The 20,253-nt window shown below is 40.4% G+C and overlaps 2 protein-coding genes and 1 long non-coding RNA gene across 3 annotated transcripts; 2 read left to right on the forward strand and 1 right to left on the reverse strand.

Annotated features, from left to right (window-relative positions):
• The first annotated feature begins 9,993 nt into the window (after positions 1–9,993).
• On the forward strand, positions 9,994–13,803 carry LOC4333257 (L-gulonolactone oxidase 2). The gene is made up of 2 exons (XM_015773555.3): positions 9,994–10,767; positions 12,447–13,803. The coding sequence occupies exons 1-2, from the start codon at positions 10,048–10,050 to the stop codon at positions 13,539–13,541; spliced, it is 1,815 nt and encodes a 604-aa protein (XP_015629041.1). The 5' UTR covers positions 9,994–10,047; the 3' UTR covers positions 13,542–13,803.
• A 589-nt stretch (positions 13,804–14,392) lies between these two features.
• On the forward strand, positions 14,393–15,129 carry LOC136355599 (uncharacterized). Its single transcript, XR_010739908.1, has 2 exons — positions 14,393–14,735; positions 14,900–15,129. It is a non-coding gene; the product is annotated as an uncharacterized lncRNA (long non-coding RNA).
• A 2,801-nt stretch (positions 15,130–17,930) lies between these two features.
• On the reverse strand, positions 17,931–19,840 carry LOC4333259 (magnesium-chelatase subunit ChlI, chloroplastic-like). Its single transcript, NM_001402180.1, has 3 exons — positions 19,524–19,840; positions 19,331–19,410; positions 17,931–19,249 (listed from the first exon to the last, which is right to left on the reverse strand). Exons 1-3 carry the CDS (start codon positions 19,633–19,635, stop codon positions 18,194–18,196), a joined length of 1,248 nt encoding a protein of 415 aa, NP_001389109.1. The 5' UTR covers positions 19,636–19,840; the 3' UTR covers positions 17,931–18,193.
• Positions 19,841–20,253: the final 413 nt, after the last annotated feature.

A 20,253-nucleotide genomic window follows, 5' to 3' on the forward strand; every position in this document is an offset into this window, starting at 1 on the left:
CGAAGCAATCATCTAACCCTATTTTCACTACACCTTTAGGGTTTCATATAGGAAAAAAAATGTATTTACTATCCTAAACTGACCAAAATGCCCCTTAGTATACAAACCCTATCCCCACATTTCCAGTCCACTTATCCATTCATCTCAGGCCTTCTCGGTGGCGAGTTCTACGGTGGTGGTCTGCAGGAGCTCAAGCTGCAGCAGCACCGTGCGGGGGCACGGGTGGCAGCGCGTGGAGGGAGCAATGGTTGTGGCATCCAGAGCAGCGATGAAAAGGGGGTGTTGGTCAGAGGTGGTTCCTGCACCTGCAGCGATGCGGCCTTGCGGCGGATCCAGCTAGAGGCAACAGTAGTTTTTTTTTTGGCTTTTCTTTTCTTTTTTTAGCACCTTTCTACTTTTTTTTCTCTTTTTTGGATTTTTTTTTAAAAAAAGACCTCAAGTACCTTAATGTAAGATTGCAGGGACTCAAACGTAAATATGAAAATTATAGGAACTCAACTGCAAAAGTGCAAACCTAAAATTAAAATTATAAAAAATGGGATGCTCTCATTCATAGGTTTTGTTTTTGCAAACAGATCTTCAATCCGACACTCGATAAAATTCCACCAAGCTGTTGGGCAACTCACGTTATAGATTGAAACAGAGAGTAGACGGAGAAATCAGATTCGAAGGAGAGATGTGCCATTTCTTTGTGTTGAAGGACGGCGAGTGCGGACTTGCACAAGATATAAACGGAAACTAACTTTTAACCGATCCAATCTAATCTACTTGTCCCCTTCCTTATTCCTCGCATGCAAAAACAGAAGCTCTCGATCACTGCAAAGACCTAGACGTCTAGGCAAACCTTACATGCAATTCCCAAATGGACCGATGGAAATTTCTAAAAACTACCAAAATCGAACCCCCGGTGGTGAGACGAGCCCCTTTTTGCAGGTCCCGACGACAACAAACTCACGGCGGCGGTGACAACAGTGGTACTAAACGTGACCATAACTCGAAACTTCAAACTAACTAGACGCTAAAACCAGTAACACGACTCGACGATGCAACGCAAAACTCAACAAAGTAAAAACTTAAAAGACCAATGCAGCGGGCACAAAGATGGCTAGGTAATGGATGCAATATTTTCTATGGCTATTTTCTAATGGGTGCAATATTTTCTGGCTATTTTCTATTGGTCCGATCTTTCGATGAGTTGATGATAACTACGATTTAGGTGAAACGTTGACGACCCGACTACAATCGTATGAGATGTTGTGGTGTTCCGCCTTAGCGATCAATACAGCCCTCCATGGGTTGTTGATCTTGCCGGTGCAGATCAACCTTATTCCTGCAAAAAAAAAGTGAAGAAACAAGCAGAACAAGATAAAAACAATCTAAATTGCAAATAGGAATTGAACACAAATGATAAGTTCGGATTCCGTAACTAGCAAAACGACGATCTAATCGACCAGTGGATCACACGGCAAAGTTGCGAAGCGAAACTTTAATCTAAACAAAACCCAAGAAACCCTGAAGGGATACCTAGCTATTTAAGGAGGTGGGAGGACGATCAAGGGGTCTCCAGAGTCGAGCTCCACCTGGTTGGGGCGCACCCCACATGGGCCGGGGTCCCAAATAAAGTTACAAGTTCATACGCCCATTATAAGTGACGTAACACCTTGTTTATACGATTACAGCTGACTGAGATAGAATTTGGAGATGTGGCTGGATCCATTGGAAAGAGGACTCCGAGAGCTTTTCATCAAGTACTCGCGGCCCGAAAACGGAGTGGCCGTTTGAAGTCAGCGTAGTAGGTGGCCGAATCAGATTCCAGCACTTAGATGACTTGATCGTGATGAATTCTTGTTGATCCATGATGTGAGCAATGGTTATATCAATAGCAACCATGGTCACGTCATACACGTATATATACATATATATATGTACTGTTGCATTGCGTAAGTAGCATATACTTCTAAGAAGCAGTTAGCAAGAAAAGAAAGAGTAGTAGTATCTGATAACTTATAGTATATGCTAATTGGAATATTAGCAATATTGTTAAGGGTGAATAGCCAGTCCAGTCTACAACTTTTGTTCAGATGTCAATTCGTCTTTGATGTTTTGTAATGTCCAAACTTATCATGCGGCTTAATATAGTCCTTGGAACCACTTAAATTGCGATGTGGCATGTCCACATCATTCATGCATGTCAAGTTAACATTTCAATGTCCATTTTAACCTTACATTTTTTATAAAAAAACAAAGGGAAAAACAAGAAGAAGCAATCATAAAACAAAGGAAAATGCCAAATTCTTTTTGTTACCAATGCTACATCTTTTTACCAATTGCCAAAACCTTTTTTTTGTTTTTTTCTCAATAGTTGTTCTTTATTTTCTATGAAAACGTAAGGGTAGAATGGATATTTAAATATTCAATATGCTTGCATAGATGATGTGGCATGTACACATGGCATTTTTAGAGGGTTTAAGGACTATATTAAATCATACAATGGACTTTAGGGACTTGTTTGGACAATACAAAATATCAAGGACTAAATTAATCCTTAAGCGAAAGTTCAAGGATCATGTTGGTTATTCATCCTATGGTTAACATTTAATAAGTTGAATTGAATCACATGCCGCTGCAACGAATCGCTGCAATGAATCCGGAATCAGGTGTGCATGCACGCAACGGTAAATTATACTTCCTCCGTCCCATAATATAAGGGATTTTAAGTTTTTGTTTACATTATTTGACCACTCATCTTATTCTAAAAATTTGTGCAAATATGAAAAACAAAAAGTTATGCTTAAAGTACTTTGGATAATAAAGTAAGTCACAAAAAAATAAATAATAATTCCAAAATTTTTGAATAAGACGAGTGGTCAAACAGTACAAGCAAAAACTCAAAATCCCTTATATTATGGGATGGAGGGAGTATATGTTTCCTTAATAAGATCAAAACCTCAATCGGATGATAATAAGAATACGTACTCCCGGAAGTACAAAACGGCCGTCATATATTTAGACACACAAACACACACATATACATACATACATACATACATACATACATACATACATACATACATACATACATACATACATATATATATATATATATATACATATACATATATATATATACATATATATATATATATATATATATATATATATATATATATATATATATATATATATATATATATATATATATATATATATATATATACTCTCACTCCTTTAAAAGAATAAGTTGTATTTTTATTACTAACTAGCTGGGTGACCCGTGCAATTGCGCGGCTAGCACCCATATAAAATTATCTATTTTTCTATATTTGTCATTACTTAAAATTTGTTAAATAGCCATTACGTTGTCTTATAACCTTAAAAGATCGAATCTTATCATCCTTAATCTTTTATAGTTTTTATTTAAAAGTAACACCAGTCCTTAATTCTTACTCTTTTATCAACCCTTTATTTGTTTACCCAATATATCACGGCTTTTATTTATCTTCCTTTAAACCACTAAAAAATACACCTTCTAGTTTTTAGAGTTCATTGTCTCGTCAGGTTCAATTATTATAATTTTTAGGAATGTTGTCAAACATCAATATTGTATTTCTTCATGATCAACCTGTTGTCTCCCATATTTATTGTTGTTGGGATTTTAAAAATTGAACATAACTATCGTTGGGGTTCATCTTTTATTTTCTAGAAATCTGCCCAACCGCCGCCGGCTTCGCCATACTATACTAATGTATTTTTATTATCATTGAGATTTTCAAAATCGAACATGATTGTCATTGCGATTTACTTTTTTACTTTCTAGAAGTCCCACCAACCATCGTGACCGTGTTGCTTAACGGCTTGTCTATCGTCCCCCCTCTTAATCATCATTGAGATTCTATTTGTGGTTTTGTTTATAGTTTTTAGATGTCGCATCAACTGCCACCAACTTACTCCTTTATGGGCCTAATATTTCTCTCCTCTTTATTGTTATCTGTCATTGCTTAGTTCTAGATGGACTATTTTTTAAAAAAAATTCCATATTTTTCATTCCGATATTTTGTTATTTGTAAAGTGTATTCCTACTTGAACTCTTAGAATTATTTTTCTATTTTTAAATTTTTTTATTTTTTATTTCGAATTTTAAGTACTCATTTTTTAAATTTCTAGAAGTCCCGCCAACCGCCGCCGGCTCCACACTATTATACTCCTGTATGGCCTACCCATTGCCTCCCCTGTTTATTATCATTAAGATTTTAAAAATAAAACATGATTGTTATTGCGATTTATTTTTTACTTTATAAAAGTCCCGCCAACCATCGTGTCTATGCTGCTTAACATTCTATCTGTCGTACCACCTCTTAATCGTCCTTGGGGGTTCTATTGGTGGTTTTGTTTATAATTTTTAGATTTCTCATCAACCGTTCACCATCTTACTGTTTTACGGGCCTATTACTTGTCCCTTATTTATTGTTATTTGTCATCGTTGAGTTCTAGGTTGATTAATTTTTAAAAATTCCATATTTTTTATTCTGATATTTTTTATTTATAAAGTGTATTCCTACTTGAACTCTTATATTTATTTTTCTATTTTCGAAATTTATTTTATTTTTTTATTTCTAATTTTAATTATTCTTGTATTCAGTTCTATAAGAACTCTTCTTCAAATATTAATTATTTTTAATTCTAAATTTCAGTTATTTCTAAATTGTATTCCTACTTGAACTCTCTTTTTCTCTTTTCTAATTTCAGAATTTATTTTATTTTTAATTCCGAATTTTAATTATTCTCGTATTCGATTGTATATTGACTCCTTTTCTAATATTACTTATTTTTAATTACGAATTTCAGTTATTTATAAATTGTATTTCTAATTGAACTCTCTTTTTCTTTTTTCTAATTTCAGAATTTATTTTATTTTTAATTCTGAATTTTAATTAATCTCGTATTTGATTCTGTATTGACTCTTCTTCCAATATTACTTATTTTTAATTCCGAATTTCAGATATGTCTAAGTTGTATTCTACTTTAACTCTTCTTTTCTTTTTCTCCAATTAATGTGAAAATTTCTAGCCTCCACAGCGAACGTGGTGCCTTCTTTCAAGGCTGTTTTAATAACTAGGATGGTAGCCCGCGCATTCGCGCGGGCATTCCTGAATCATAGCTTAAATGTTTCTTTTAAGATATTTGTTAGTTTACAATATGTAATATTTGATTTATCTATATAAGCACCTATCTATAAAGTTAATCATCTTCATCATTTAAGAAGACGTGGGTCTTTAAATCCAAATTAAAGTAAGGTGTTGTTTTTCTTTTTAATTAAATGTTTTGGGCTCTTATTTAAAAAAAATCTCAAAAAGGTTATTTATAATAAATGTGTTTTATTCCTTCTTTTAATTGGTTCACATTTGATGCAATTTGTTATACGTACTTATGTATGAATCAATAAAAATATAGAGTAGATATATTCTAGACCTCGCTTCCTATAATATGTGTGATCTATATATTTGTTTAAATACATTTAGTCAAACCCGAGTGTTAAAACCCAAATTTAATAGTAAGAAATATAATATTCAAAGCCAACTATCTTCTGCTATGGCATAGAACAGAGAGAAGTCTATTGATATGTAGTCACTTAAAATGATGAAGTGGTTATGCATGGTTGTCTCAATTTAAGGGAAAGTTATGAACCACAATGGTTCTAAGAAATTATAAGGTTTTCTAGAATTGGTTCATTTTACACTTTTGTTTTATTTTATACAAATATTATTTTAAGTTCAAATGCATGATATGACAAATAGTGACATCATTACACCCTATGTGCAACTTTTTTTTTAAAAAAAAACTATCAATAAGCAAGTAAGATTGGTATAGATTCTCATTATTTATTAATAAATAGATTATATGGGACATAAGGCTATGGTAAATTGATGGGTTTGTATACTCCAAAATATTTGCATTATATGATAGATAATTCATTTGGGAACATTTCATACTACCTCCGTCCCATAAAAATTGAATTTCTAGGGAATTAAGGACATATTAGGACGATAGACAAATGACTTCAATAACCCTATTTAATGAACACAGTACATATACACATTCCATGTATAAACTTGATTAAAAGGAATGTTAAAGAGAATAGGTTAGAGATGAGATGGAAAGAAAGAAGATTACAAGGAAATATAATCAGTTTACTGGGTCCCACATTAGCAGAAATATAACTTTTATGGGAAAAGGTTCGAAGGTAAAAATTTAATTTTTATGGGACGGATGTAGTATATAGTGTGTGAGGCTCTACACAACCATTGTGAATACGATTTGATTGCTAATAATACATCATAGAGAGAGGGAACCGAATGGGTAGAGGGACCGATATATACATGTATGTACTAAGTACGGACGTACATGATGGAAGAGAGGACGTGGCACACGTGGACCTTTCAATTTTTTAATAACAAAAATCTAATTAGTCCACCATGTTTTATGGAAAATCAATGGTTGTGAATGGACTTGAATTATTTATTTTCGTTTTTCATCTAATCTAAATAAGAAAGAAAAAAATAGAAAAAGAAGTACGGTGGGATGATACGTACGTACAAACGTACATGCTGTACAGGTACACGGACCGAGGGATAATTTAAGAGAGATAAATTGATTTGGTAATTTTGTACTCGTAAGATAGATCTAACGGTGGTTGATTTGGTAATTTTGTAAAATAGTTGAAAATAATGGGTCTACCCGATTAAATGAAAATAACGGTTAGATGTTTTGTTTTTTCCTAAGAATTTTTAGGATTTATCAATGCGCCACGTGGCGACTTAGGAGCGTTTTTAGGAGCACCACGTGACGACTTGAGAGTGTTTGTAGAAAGTTTCATTAGACTTTTAGTATATAATAGATAGATAGATAGATATAATAGATAAGGATAACATAAGATTGCTTTCTCAATAGAAAATCGATGTTATTAGATCTGTATTATCATTATACTTTTGTATTATGTTAGTAAAGTAACTATGAGTCGAAACCTTAATCCTAACGAAACAAAATGTGCCTTATAGTACAAAACAAAGCGAATACTTATGTGCAATATAATTAAGATTTTGATATAATAAATTTAGCTATGTCAGTTCCTCCCCAATTCCCGTTGTCTGCGTGTTTTTATTTTGCCCTCTTTCCTTATATGTTGTATGACATAGCGCATTCCTCTATGAATATATCCCAAACACATCTTTTTTATCAGCGACACAGCATTGCACCGAACTCATCTTCCTCATCTTAAATCTACTAAAGAAAACTAGTCGCCGTAAAACACGATCAAGATATGAAGACCATCACTGTCCAATGATGTGTTGAACACTATGAGTCAGGATGCGACGGTCGTATCATATAGGGAATGGCTTATATGAGTGAAATCCATGGCTTCTCGTCTATTACTATTCATATGACCGATCTGGGGTTTGTGGCATGAGAATATACGAGCGACGACAATTTGGAAGGGAGGATCTACACAGGATTTTGACAGGAATTGAAGTATAAAACAAAGGATTGCAAAACATAAAAAAACACAGCAATGATCGTTTAATTGGACTGTAGGAAAAAAATACAGGAATCGGATAAAAGAGATAGACTCAAAGGAAATTTTCCAAGAGGATAGAGCTCTTGCTAAATTTCCTCCAAAATCTCTATAGGATTGTCCATTCTATAGGAATTTCAAAGGATTGGATAGGATTCAATTCTTTGATTCAAAAGCATTCATTGGAATTTTTCCTATAGGATTTAAATTCTCCAAAATTTCTATGTTTTTCCACCAAATCAAAGGGGCTCTAAGAGAAAATCAACGATCGAATGTTTTTCTTTCTTTCTTAGTATTTTTAGTATTTTCTCAAATTTATTAGAACGCCACATGACGATCTACGAACGTTTGTACAAGTACATGTCACTGGTGGAGAAACCATCTTTCCTCCCAGTTCGTAACCCCCTAACTATGAATCCGGGACTAAAGATCGCTATCTTTAGTCCCGAACGAAATAACCGGGACTAAAGATCCCTATCTTTATTCCCGGTTGGTGTTACCAACCGGGACTAAAGAGGGGATAACAGCAGTCCAGATGGTCCCCTTTCTTCCTTTTTTTTCTTTTTTATTTTCTCCCGAATCAAGTGGCATGCATATCTCCAAATCCCAAATCAAAGTAACATCCCAAATCCACATCACAAATCTTAAAGTTACTTATACACACAAATCAAATACATCACAAATCCTAAAAAAATTACACATAAATCAAATTACATCACAAGTTCTACAAAATTCATCGCAAATACATCACAAGTTCACATCACACACAAATCAAATACATCATAGATCATGCAATAAATCACAAATTTTTTAAAAAAACACATAGGCGCCTGCCGGCCGGCCGCTGCCGCCTCCTCTCCGCGCCGGCCAGACCCCGCCGCGCGGCCCTCTGCGGGGCTGCCCGCCGCCGCGCCGCCCGCCGCTGCCGCGCAAGCCGCCGCCGCGCCGGCCACCACCCCACCGCGCGGCCTGCGCGCCGCCACCCGCAACCGCGCCGCCCGCCGCCGCACAGCTCTCCGCACCGCCGCGCCGGCCGTCGCCCGGCCGGCCCGCTCATGCGCTCGATCCAGCGCCGCTTATCCAAAAAAGAAAGAGATAAGGCAGGAAAGAGATAGGGAGTTAGAGAGGAAAAAAAGAGATAGAGAGAGTTTGTTGTGTGGATGAGAGAAGAAGATAAGTAATAGGGATTATACAGTACGTGTTGATTTTTATTCCCGGTTAGTAACACCAACCGGGACTAAAGTTAGATCTTTAGTCCCGGTTGATGTTACAAACCGGGACTAAAGATCCTAGGCGCCTAACAAGGTCTGACATGGAACCAATCGGGACTAAAAATCATCTTTAGTCCCGGTTGCTGTTATCAACCGGGAATAAAAATCATCTAGTCATGTTGTTCTTATAAACCGGGACTTAAAAATCTTTTTTGTCCAACCGGAACTATTGTAGATTTGGGTCGACCAACCAAAGATGGTTTCTCCACCAGTGTGTGATGGCTTATAAGCGTTTATAGAAAGTTTAAATGGCATTTCGTATATAAGAGATAACGTCGATCCCAGTTGGAAGAAGAAGTACGCGCGTAGACACAAATATGAGAGATATTGAACTATATGCCACTCTTAGATGTGGCAATTAACTATTTGCCACTGGACTCACATGTCATAAACACATGTGGACCCACATGTCACTGAGATAGGTGTGGCAAATAGTTAATTGATAAATCTAAAAGTGGCAACCCCAAATATGAAGTAGATGCGCCAAGCAGTTTATTGCAAGCTTGTAACGGACATCCTGACACCTGACTAGTTATAGACCACATGAGCAGAAGAAGATAATGCTTCAAGCTTTCCTCTACTTCAATTTGCTAGTACCAGGCTAGTTTCTGTAGAGCAAGCTCCTCACCACACGCTATGTTTTGTTGCACTCCTACGAGTTATCAAATCTTGGTCATATACTCGTATATATCGCAATCTGGCTTGCATGCTTTACTTACTTTGGTGCACATGCATGCAGATTCTGTAAAAAAAAAATGAAGTACATGTTTTTTATAGGCAAATTTGATGCTTGGGCATATATATGGAGTATATATTTATCATCAATTCCCGCTGTCACTAGCTAGAACGGCCGCTAGTTCATCACACAAAAATTAAATTCCATCAGTCTATTTTAATTTATGACGCCGTTGATTTTTCGACAAATGTTTGACCTTTCGTCTTATTTAAAAAAATTATATAATTATAATTTATTTTATTGCAACTTGATTTATCATCAAATATTCTTTAAGCATGACATAAGTATTTTTATATTTGCATAAAAATTTTGAATAAGATGAGTAGTCAAATATTGGTAAAAAGTAAACGGTGTCATATATTATAATGCGGAGGGAGTATATAGGCGTGGAAGCAAGCTGCTTTGCTTGCTACCAATGGTTGATTGCAACATATATATGTAGTGGCTGCAGCTGCCGTCGCTTAATTAGAATGAGCCTCGAGCACAACAAGATGATGATCACTCTCGTGCGGTTGCTGCCGCTCGTCCTCGTCGTGGCATTGGCGTGGCCTGCGGCTGAGGCGCCGGCCGCCGCGAGCCCCCCACCGGACCCGGTGCAGTGCTCGTCCGGCAGCGGCACGGCCGACTGCACCGTGTCGAGCGCGTACGGCGTCTTCCCGGACCGGTCGACGTGCCGCGCGGCCGCCGCCGTGTATCCTTCTACGGAGGAGGAGCTGGTCCGGGCCGTGGCCAACGCGACAGCGTCCGGGACCAAGATGAAGGTGGCCACCAGGTACTCCCACAGCATCCCGCAGCTGGCCTGCCCCGGCGACGGCGACGGCGAGGGCCTCGTCATCAGCACTAGGCGGCTCAACCGCGTGGTGGCCGTCGACGCCGGCAGGATGGAGGTGACGGTGGAGAGCGGCATATCGCTGCGGGAGCTCATCGCCGAGGCGGGCAAGGCCGGGATGGCGCTGCCGTACGCGCCCTACTGGTGGGGGCTCACCGTGGGCGGCATGCTCGGCACGGGCGCGCACGGCAGCTCGCTGTGGGGGAAAGGCAGCGCCGTGCACGAGTACGTGGTCGGGATGCGCATCGTCACGCCGGCGCCCGCCGCCGACGGGTACGCCAAGGTGCGGGTGCTCACCGCGGCCGACCCGGAGCTTGACGCCGCCAAGGTCTCCCTAGGCGTCCTAGGAGTCATTTCTCAGGTAAGGTATCTAGGTATGCTCCACTGTATGCGTACGTTTAAGTTATATGTAGCTATATGTAGGACTAGTATTGAACAAGACGACGAAACATTTTAGCTAAGTTAATTATAGGTTGTTTCTGTTTCTTCCTGGCATTATTGAAAATATATTGATTATCCTCCCCCCCCCCTTTTTTTTTTTGAAGTGCTCTTCGCCACAAAAAATTGCAGCCTCTTCGTCTATTTTTCTAAAACCTTTTGTGACTAAAGACTGACAATTTCATTTTGGTTTTACATCAACCATTGTATCGAAATGGGTTGATCACTGATATGATTTTTTTTACAATTCTTATTAATAATATGCAGTATTAATTTGTGGGACAACTTGGTGATAGGAGATAAAAACGTCTGAAGAAAATGCACTAAAACTTAACACGTTTTCTGAAGGTTTTCAGCCTACAGGGTACATCGCTAGTCTGGTAGAGACGCTAATAAAAAGGGGTAGTACCATATAAGCACTCCAGCTGGTACAGGGGCCGTTTCCTATTGACCGATCCAGTAGAAACAACAATTAATTACTTATATGCAAGTAAAAAAAAACAATTATGGGCAAAATGTATGTGTATGATTAGTGGTTTGAATTATGTCAAAAAAAACTCAAAATCAACTCTAACATAGAATTAATTTTTGTCTACGATTGACAAACGATGATATACAAAAGGATCAAACTACAGTTGATGTTACCCTTGGACATACAAGTGAATATGATGTAATAGTTTGGTTTGTTTATATAATTAGAATTAACGGCACTTACATAGTGATAATCAGGCTAACTCCCTTCGTTCAGTCCACGTCATAAGGTGTTTTGACATCTTTATCTTTCGTCTGGATTCACTAACATTTATAAGAATTTAAACACATATATAAAACATATACATAGACACATGAATATATCAAAACCCAAAGCGTCTTATAATGTGAAATAGAGGAATTACTATTCGTTGAATTTTCTGGTCTTAAAATTTTTCCTCCTTTAATTATGTCCATCCAAAAAAAAATATAGGCCAACGCGGTCATCTTTTAGTTTAAAAAAATATTATCTCGTGACACATGTTTATTCAATTAACATGCAAATCTAGCGGGATATGTGTTAGCAAACACTCCTTTTACCTGAAACTTGAGATCTAAACAATTGATTCATCAGAGTCACTCCTATACAGTGTGACAGATTGCTCATTTCTTATTACGTACAAGTACTTCCACGAATTAGTACATCGCTTTTTAATGAGTACGTAGTCGATCTGCCGGGATTGTGTGATACTTGGAGTACAAAATATGATACTTGGAGTACAAAATAACCAGCTTTAGTGTAATTATCACAATCTTTTCCACTTTAGTTCTTTTGGAGTTGTTTGGGCTACAAAGAATTTATTCTCATTTCTTCACATGCTGTCATGATGCATCTTGCATCCTGTCCTTCATTATAAATTTGTGCTTTCAGTTCCTCTTACTTTTTCTTTAAGATCCGGCAAGGCCAAAAGGAGGGACCGAGTAAATACTAAATAGTGATTAAAAAGGGGGAATTTAGAAAGTTTTTTTTGGGATAAATTTAATTTTGAAACCATCTTATTTCCTTTCTTTCCCTCTAAAATTTGATCCGTTGCACAAACCAAGTAATGCACAGCCATGGGATTAGTGCAGGTGACTCTGGCGCTGCAACCTCTGTTCAAGCGTTCTGTGACGTTCATGGAGCGCGACGACGACGACCTGGCGGACCAGGTGACCAAGTTCGGCTACCAGCACGAGTTCGCCGACATCGCCTGGTACCCGGGCATCGGGCGAGCGGTGTACCGCGTGGACGACCGGCTGCCGATGAACGCCTCCGGCGAGGGCGTCCTCGACTTCATCGGCTTCCGTGCCACGCCGAGACTTCTGATCCGTACTAACCGCCTCGCGGAGGAGCTGTTCGAGCGCGCGGGCAACGGCAACGGCAAGTGCGTGACGTCAAGGGTCACCCACGCGGCGCTCTCGTCGGCCGGGTACGGGCTGATGCGGCGGAGCGGCGGGCTGTTCACCGGGTACCCGGTGGTGGGCCCGCAGCACCTGATGCAGGCGTCCGGCGGCTGCATCACCGGGCCGGAGGACGCGCTCCTGACGGCGTGCCCGTGGGACCCCCGGGTGAGGGGCTCCAGCTTCTTCCACCAGACCACCTTCAGCCTGCCGGTGAGCCGTGCCGGGGCGTTCGTCGAGGAGGTCCGGCGGCTCCGTGACATGAACCCCAAAGCGCTCTGCGGTGTGGAGCTCTACGACGGAATCCTGATCCGCTACGTCAAGGCGTCGACCGCGCACCTCGGGAAACCGGCGGCAGGAGGCGGCCAGTCGGACGACATGGTGGACTTCGACATGACGTACTACCGCAGCCGCGACCCCAACAGGGCGCGGCTGTTCGAGGATGTCCTGGAGGAGATCGAGCAGATGGGGGTGTTCAAGTACGGCGGCCTGCCGCACTGGGGCAAGAACCGCAACCTCGCCTTCGTCGGCGCCGCCCGTAAGTACCCGCGCATCGGCGAGTTCCTCCGCATCAAGGACGCCTATGACCCCGACGGCCTCTTCTCCAGCGACTGGAGCGACATGATGCTTGGCATTGGCGGCCGTGCGCCGACCAGGGACGCGCCGGGTTGCGCGCTGGAGGGGATGTGTGTGTGCTCGCAGGACGCGCACTGCGCGCCGGAGCAAGGTTATGTGTGTCGCCCCGGCAAGGTGTACAAGGATGCCAGGGTCTGCACCAAGGTGTAGTCCATGTAGTTTGATCACGTCGGACACACGCTTCAGTGAATTCTTATGGCGATTAGTTACCGAGCATTCGACAGTAAAAGCAACTGAAGAAAGGGTGATTCTAATGTGCTGGCAAATCACAATTCAGTCAATTTGCTATGGTGCACAGATAGATTTGCAGGTGTTCAGTCTACTACACCTGAACTATGTTTAACTGATGTTTTCACCTGCTTGTTGCTACATAGATGCTTTAATATAAAACATATGTTTCCTATTTTCATAAGTAATACTGTGATCAGCAATTGTTGTACAGAACCAGAGTTCACTGAAATAAAAGGCTAGTGCAAAAGGAAGCAGAAGTAGCTGAATGAATCAATCCACCAATTGTACTGAACATGTCAAAGACCACACGATGATGAGAAGGCAAGGGGGAAACTCAGTAAAAAATGATGTAACAGGAGGAAATAAGGGTACTTACCGATTAAATTATGTGGTAATGCTACAATTATCTATACTAATATAAAAAGGAGTTGTACCTCCCAATCCTATCTGCCAAATCATCCCATCTCATCTCATCTATCGATCAGCCAGGTGACATCATCTCATCCGTCAGTCCACTAGGTGAAATCATCTTTTCATCCGATGGCTCCAAATGGTTACGAGCAGGCGATCCTACCGTGAAATCACGTAACCTCGACGCACCCCACCACCGCGAAATCCGCCCCGTGTTTACACCGCTGCCGCGCCGCGCTATCCCCGGACGCCGAACACCTCCTCGCATGGGGCATCCTCCCGCTGCGCAAACACCGCAGCTCCATCACTGGCCGCTATTTCCTCCCCAAATCGCGTTCCTAGCTTTGTACCGTGCCCAGACAACCCACCAATCTGCCATGCCGTTTCCTCCGTCCCAGCGCGAAGGAGAGCTCGCGACTCACGAGAGGAGTCGTCCGCTCAGCTGCGCCCCGGTTGCCGCCGCCTCCGCATCGCTATGGAACTCGCCGGTGGCGCAGCGAGCCACTTGAGGGTGGGTTACCATCGTCGCTGCCCGCAACCAACGCCGTCGCCCTGCCCACAGGACCACAACACCATGCCTCCGCCGACGCCGCAACCAGATCGACTAGTCAAGCATCCCCCGTGCCGATGAAATCCCCAGTCAAGCCAGATCGACGACCGGATCCGATGCACCGGCCAGAAGAATGGGCTGCTCAGTTGTAGGTGAGTTAAACTTTGCCATCTTCCTTTCACTCAATTTGTTGTTTTGTCTACCATGATTGTTTCGCACGAAACTGAAGTGAAAGAATTTGTGGATGAAAAGAAAGTTCAGAATTGCATGTCATGTCTCTTGATTGCTAGACAAACTGATTAACTGTGCTTGCAAGGGTGTTTGTTGAAACGGCTTAACCACGATTTCTTCCCAATCCTGGTAACAAGCAACAGACACAAGGTAATAACCTTTGGTGCGAGATGTTGCATCACACTCTTGCGTGAGCAGCAAATGTTCGACAAAATGCTTCTTAGGTACTGTTATACGCTTGCATGCTATTTGATTCTTTTTTGTCTAATTATCTCCAAAGTTTGATTACGTTTTCCAGGTCCAGTTGGCAGCTAAACCAGTATTGCTTACAAGTCAAAGATATATATATATATATATATATATATATATATATATATATATATATATATATATATATATATATATATATATATATATATATATATATATATATATATATATATATATATATTGCAGACAATATGAGAGTTTTTCTTTACTCCTGAACACCTATCTATAATAGATTGTGTTGATTGCGCATAAACAACTAGCCCAACATTTCCCTGCTATGCACTTGAACATATTTGTACATATTTGCAATTCTTTATTTTTACACGGCACTGTGCTACTGATAGTCTATTGATGGGTTGTGACTGAATTTATTTTAAAAAAAACTACTGTTTTTTTTTTCACTTATATTGCCATCCCTCCATTCATGCATGTCCACTTTGATGCAAATCTGGAATTGTCGAGATACTCTTGATGTTCATCATATGCCAGTTAATATTTTTTCTAAATTGCCAAATTGAAAAGAGGGTTACATATTTATTTAGTCCTAACTGCAGGTTGGAAGTTGTATGCAGCTAGCTAGATCACTTTCTTATCATAAGATTGCCGCTTCAATAGCTATAATTTGGATCCGAGCTTCATTTGACATATGTGCAGTTCCAAATTGAACAACGAATAGTTTATATCACTAGGATGGTATGTCATAAGGAGCTTTAATTACTATGAATTTTGTTAAATCAAAATTGATCCATTTGTGGCTTTAATGGTTTGAGATTGAAAAATAAAATACAAGTTGCTGCTCAAGAGCAAAAGGCAACAACAAGATGGGGCAGTGATAAAATTGTTTTACAGCACAGTTAAGTCTGACCATGTCTTCATAGGCATAAATGGAAGGGAAACTCATTATTAAAAAAAAATAAAATGAAAACAGCTTTTCCATGGTGATTCGATTGACCATCGCTCAGATCCGGAGCATGAATGATCTAGGATATCAATGCAGTAATTCACAAAGTGCATAATGCATGATTCAGTTCGAGGAAGGCAATACATGAGGAAGATGGTTAGCACAATAAATTATCTTAGGTTAAACTAATGCTTTTTTCCTCATATGGTGTTTTGTACCCTCATAATCGTCTAGCTGTTGTAATTCATCAAGTGTTACCAATGTTAAGTGGTTGTACTCTATAGCAACCTAGCAGGGCATTACATTTTGTTCTGTGCAAAATTTGGCATGGAGTGAGAAAGGGGTTATATTTACAATTTTCGAATAAATTATACCTAACCAAGACATTCCCCTCAGCTTTGTTGCCCACTTGGCGCATAGGGAACAGTTAGAAATTCTAAGAAATTTTATACTAAACATGAAAAAAATTATTTCTCTTAAGTCTGTCTAACTGGTACATTGCTCAATCAAGGGGCCTGATGAAAGATCCAAAATTGCAGTCACACTTTGATGCATGAATATTACTACCTTTGTTTTTAAATATATAATGTTATTGACTTGTAGGACATGATGCTTGACTGATAATTTTATTAAAAAGTCCTAGCTTTTGATTATATACTACTATGAATTTGATTTTCGAATGAATGTAAGTTTAATGTATGTCATGACGTGCATTGGACGTGCACAATTAAAAAAAAGGATCGCCTTAAAAAAGTTACTATTGTTCTACCTTCGTACATAGATTGCCAAAACGTGCCTTGCACGTGCACGATTACTAGTGTAGAGTATAAGTAACAGTCTTCAGCAAAACTACAGTTCAAGTAATTAGCGTGTGGACAAACTTGAACATTTGTCCATAGTTCAAAGTTGTGAATTTTGGTACTACATTCTTATACAACTTGATTTAGTAAATTGCTCGTTATGCTACTTGTGTTCTGCAGTACCTATACCCTCATGAAAGCAGCATCCGCACTATGCATGTAACTAACTGATCTAATTACTCAACACAAAAAGGAACTGTTTCTCGAGTTTATTGTTGGGTGAGATAAATAAACCTACAATATCCAGGAGTCCTTTTCATTAACATATTTGTAAAGAGTTTCTCAAGTTGCTGAAGTTTGTTACTATATTTTTTAGGCATTACAGGTGACCAATAATTTGATAAATCAAAATGAATGCGTGCTTTTTTTTATGCATGTAGAATGTCAGAGAGACCTGAACTCACCTTCTTTTCATAGTTTGGAATGTCAAGAATTTCTTTAGTACCATCAATTGTCACAATTACAGATTATTTTATAATCTTACTCGATCAGTTATCATTTGAGATAATAATATATCATTTTGGAGAATAACATTTCGTTGTCATGTATTTTTGTACAAAGAAAATATGTACAAGAAAAAGGAAAATATGCTCCCATGGACTGATGCACCCTTTATCTTATACCCTTATGTTTGCACAAGACGTGTTTAATGTTTTACCAATATTAAAAACATGTAAGCACATAGTTAAAGTGACATTCAATTCATTTTTCTATTCAATCACAACACCTGGGCATTCAGCTATTCTTATTATATGCCACTAAGAAATTGCAAAACTCCTCATTGACCCAATGACAAGTGAGTCCAGGACCTCCATTGTACATTGTTTCATTGAAACAGTGAGTAAAAATGATGATGAAAACTTCTAGTAGCACAGAATGTAATTCCCTAAAATACCAACAGATAATTACTATTGAAGCTTACTTGGGCAAAAGATCCATTCAAGATTTCTAGCATTGTATTTTCTATTTTTAGGACCTTTCATCTAGGAGAAATGACAAAAGCAGCAGAATATTTATGGCATGACATTATCTCTGGACACTAGTTCAAAGATTGTTCATATATGCTGCAAGATTCTTTTTTTTTTTCAAAAAGAAATATAAGATGTTAGCTTGACTTAGATGCTCCTTTCCTAATCATTGGCTGCATCAATGACTACAAGGAAGATTCAAATGTACGAACCGTCTGCAACTCATAGCAGGCATTTCGATTGAAGGGGAATAAAATCTATACTAATGATAGATGTACAAATAGACATCAAGTTCAAGCCTCTGAAACAATGTCATTAAACTCAAACAAAAGCCCTCCTGCCGAACTTTCTGATAGAAAACCATTTACCTCCAGAATAATTTAGGTGAAGACTTCATAAAACTTCTCAACCACGAGCAATCCTGAGTCAATTGATTCAAGTGGGTCCTTCCGAAGCCGATGCCTCAAGCAGTTGGGGATAACAGTGGCAATGTCCTCTACAGTGACAGTGTCCCTGCCTTTGAGTGCTGCCAACGCCTTGGCAGCCCTGTTAGTCACAATGTCCCCTCTTAATCCATCAACATTCAACTCTGCACACACTTTAGAAATCTTAACACGAAGATCATGGTCAATCTGCACAGCACCAAGGTTACTCCGAGCAGATGAAATCTGCTGCTGGAGCTTGTCTTGTTCCTCCAAGTAGGACTCACGGAACGCCTTTGGATCCCTGTCGAACCGAGCTCTCTCTTCAACAATTTTCACCCTGAGTTCAGCATCCCTGACAGTACCAACCTGCGCGTGCATGCCAAACCGGTCAAGCAGCTGTGGCCGGAGCTCCCCTTCCTCGGGGTTACCAGACCCAATGAGGATGAACCGAGCAGGGTGGGAGATGGAGATACCCTCTCTCTCCACGGTGTTCCATCCTGACGCAGCAGAATCCAGAAGCACATCTACTAGATGGTCATCCAACAAATTGACCTCATCCACATAAAGAATCCCCCTGTTGGCCTTGGCAAGCAAACCAGGCTCGAACGCCTTGACACCATCGGTGAGCGCCTTCTCAATATCAATGGTGCCACAGACTCTATCCTCAGTGGCACCAAGGGGAAGATCTACCATGGTGATCTTGGCCGTGACAACAGGAAGCTTCTCACCCTCCAGCACGCGTTCCCGGACCTCAGGGCCCATGACCTCGGGATCGTCAGGGTCGGAATTGAAAGGGTCGCCAACAACGACGCGGATATCCGGGAGCAGGTCGACGAGCGAGCGGACGGTGGTGGATTTGCCGGTGCCACGGTCTCCCATGATCATGACACCGCCGATCTTAGGGTCGATGACGTTGAGCAGCAGGCACAGCTTCATCTCGTCCTGCCCCACGATCGCCGCGAACGGATACACCGGCCGTTGGCTCTCCTTCGCGCCCGCCGCCTTAGCCTCCTACGCGCATTTCACCAAGATGCTGGACATGAGCGAAACAATCCACCCAAGTCTCGAAGGGATTTGAGGGCGTGGGGTTACCTGCTGGGTGGCGGAGGGGGCGGCTACATTGCAGACGGTGAAGCGGCCGCGGCGGAACCCTCTCCGTGACGGGATACGGGCTGCGCAGCAGAAACCACTCTCGAGTGTAAGTAAATTGCCAAGGTCCTGGCTTGGGGGATTCGAATGCGGTGCTTTTGGAAACGGAAAAGCGGAGAGGGAGAGGAGATGTTACCTGAGACGGCAGCGGCGGCGGCGGTGAGGGAGAGAGGCCGGGAGGTGGAGGCGGAGAAGAGGGCCGGCGACGCGGCGGGCGCGGCGGTGGCGGGGGAGAAGGCGGAAGCCATGGTGAGGAGACGCGGAGGTGGGGAGAGGGGAAATGGACGGTGAGTGGTTTTCAGGGGATAAGAGAGGGATTGGGAGAGATTTCGTTGGGATAGGCCGACGAGAGAGACCCTGGATGCGATTGGCGGACTGGATTTGGACTCAAGTCCGCATGAAATCCCAAAGCCCACAACAGTATCCACAGCACAAGTCCCGAAAGCCCGCTTTTGCCACCAGAAGAACTTCTGCTACAAGGCCCCGTTTTTACTTTATCTATTGAACTTCTTTTTCCTCAAAACAATCAAGTTTTATGAAAAAGATATCGTGGTGCAGCAAGCATTGTCTCATACTCCCATACCACGAGTTAAAAAATATTTAAATTTGTATTGTTTCCTAATATCCCATGAGATTCTCTTTTTTTAGAAAAAATCTATTTCAACAATTATTCCAAAGAACTTAATCCGTATAAAAGTTTGTGTCTCATTATCTATACTCCAATTCAAAAAATTCTAGTGACACTACTCCATTCTGGTTTTTATATGTTACCCCTTATACTTTTCAACATGACATACTCCATTTGTTTCATATTATAAGTTATTTTGTCTTTCTTTAGTAAGGCTTCTTTAAGTTTGATCAAGATT

Source organism: Oryza sativa, chromosome 3, assembly GCF_034140825.1.
Source record: "Oryza sativa Japonica Group chromosome 3, ASM3414082v1".
Lineage (NCBI taxonomy): Eukaryota > Viridiplantae > Streptophyta > Magnoliopsida > Poales > Poaceae > Oryza > Oryza sativa.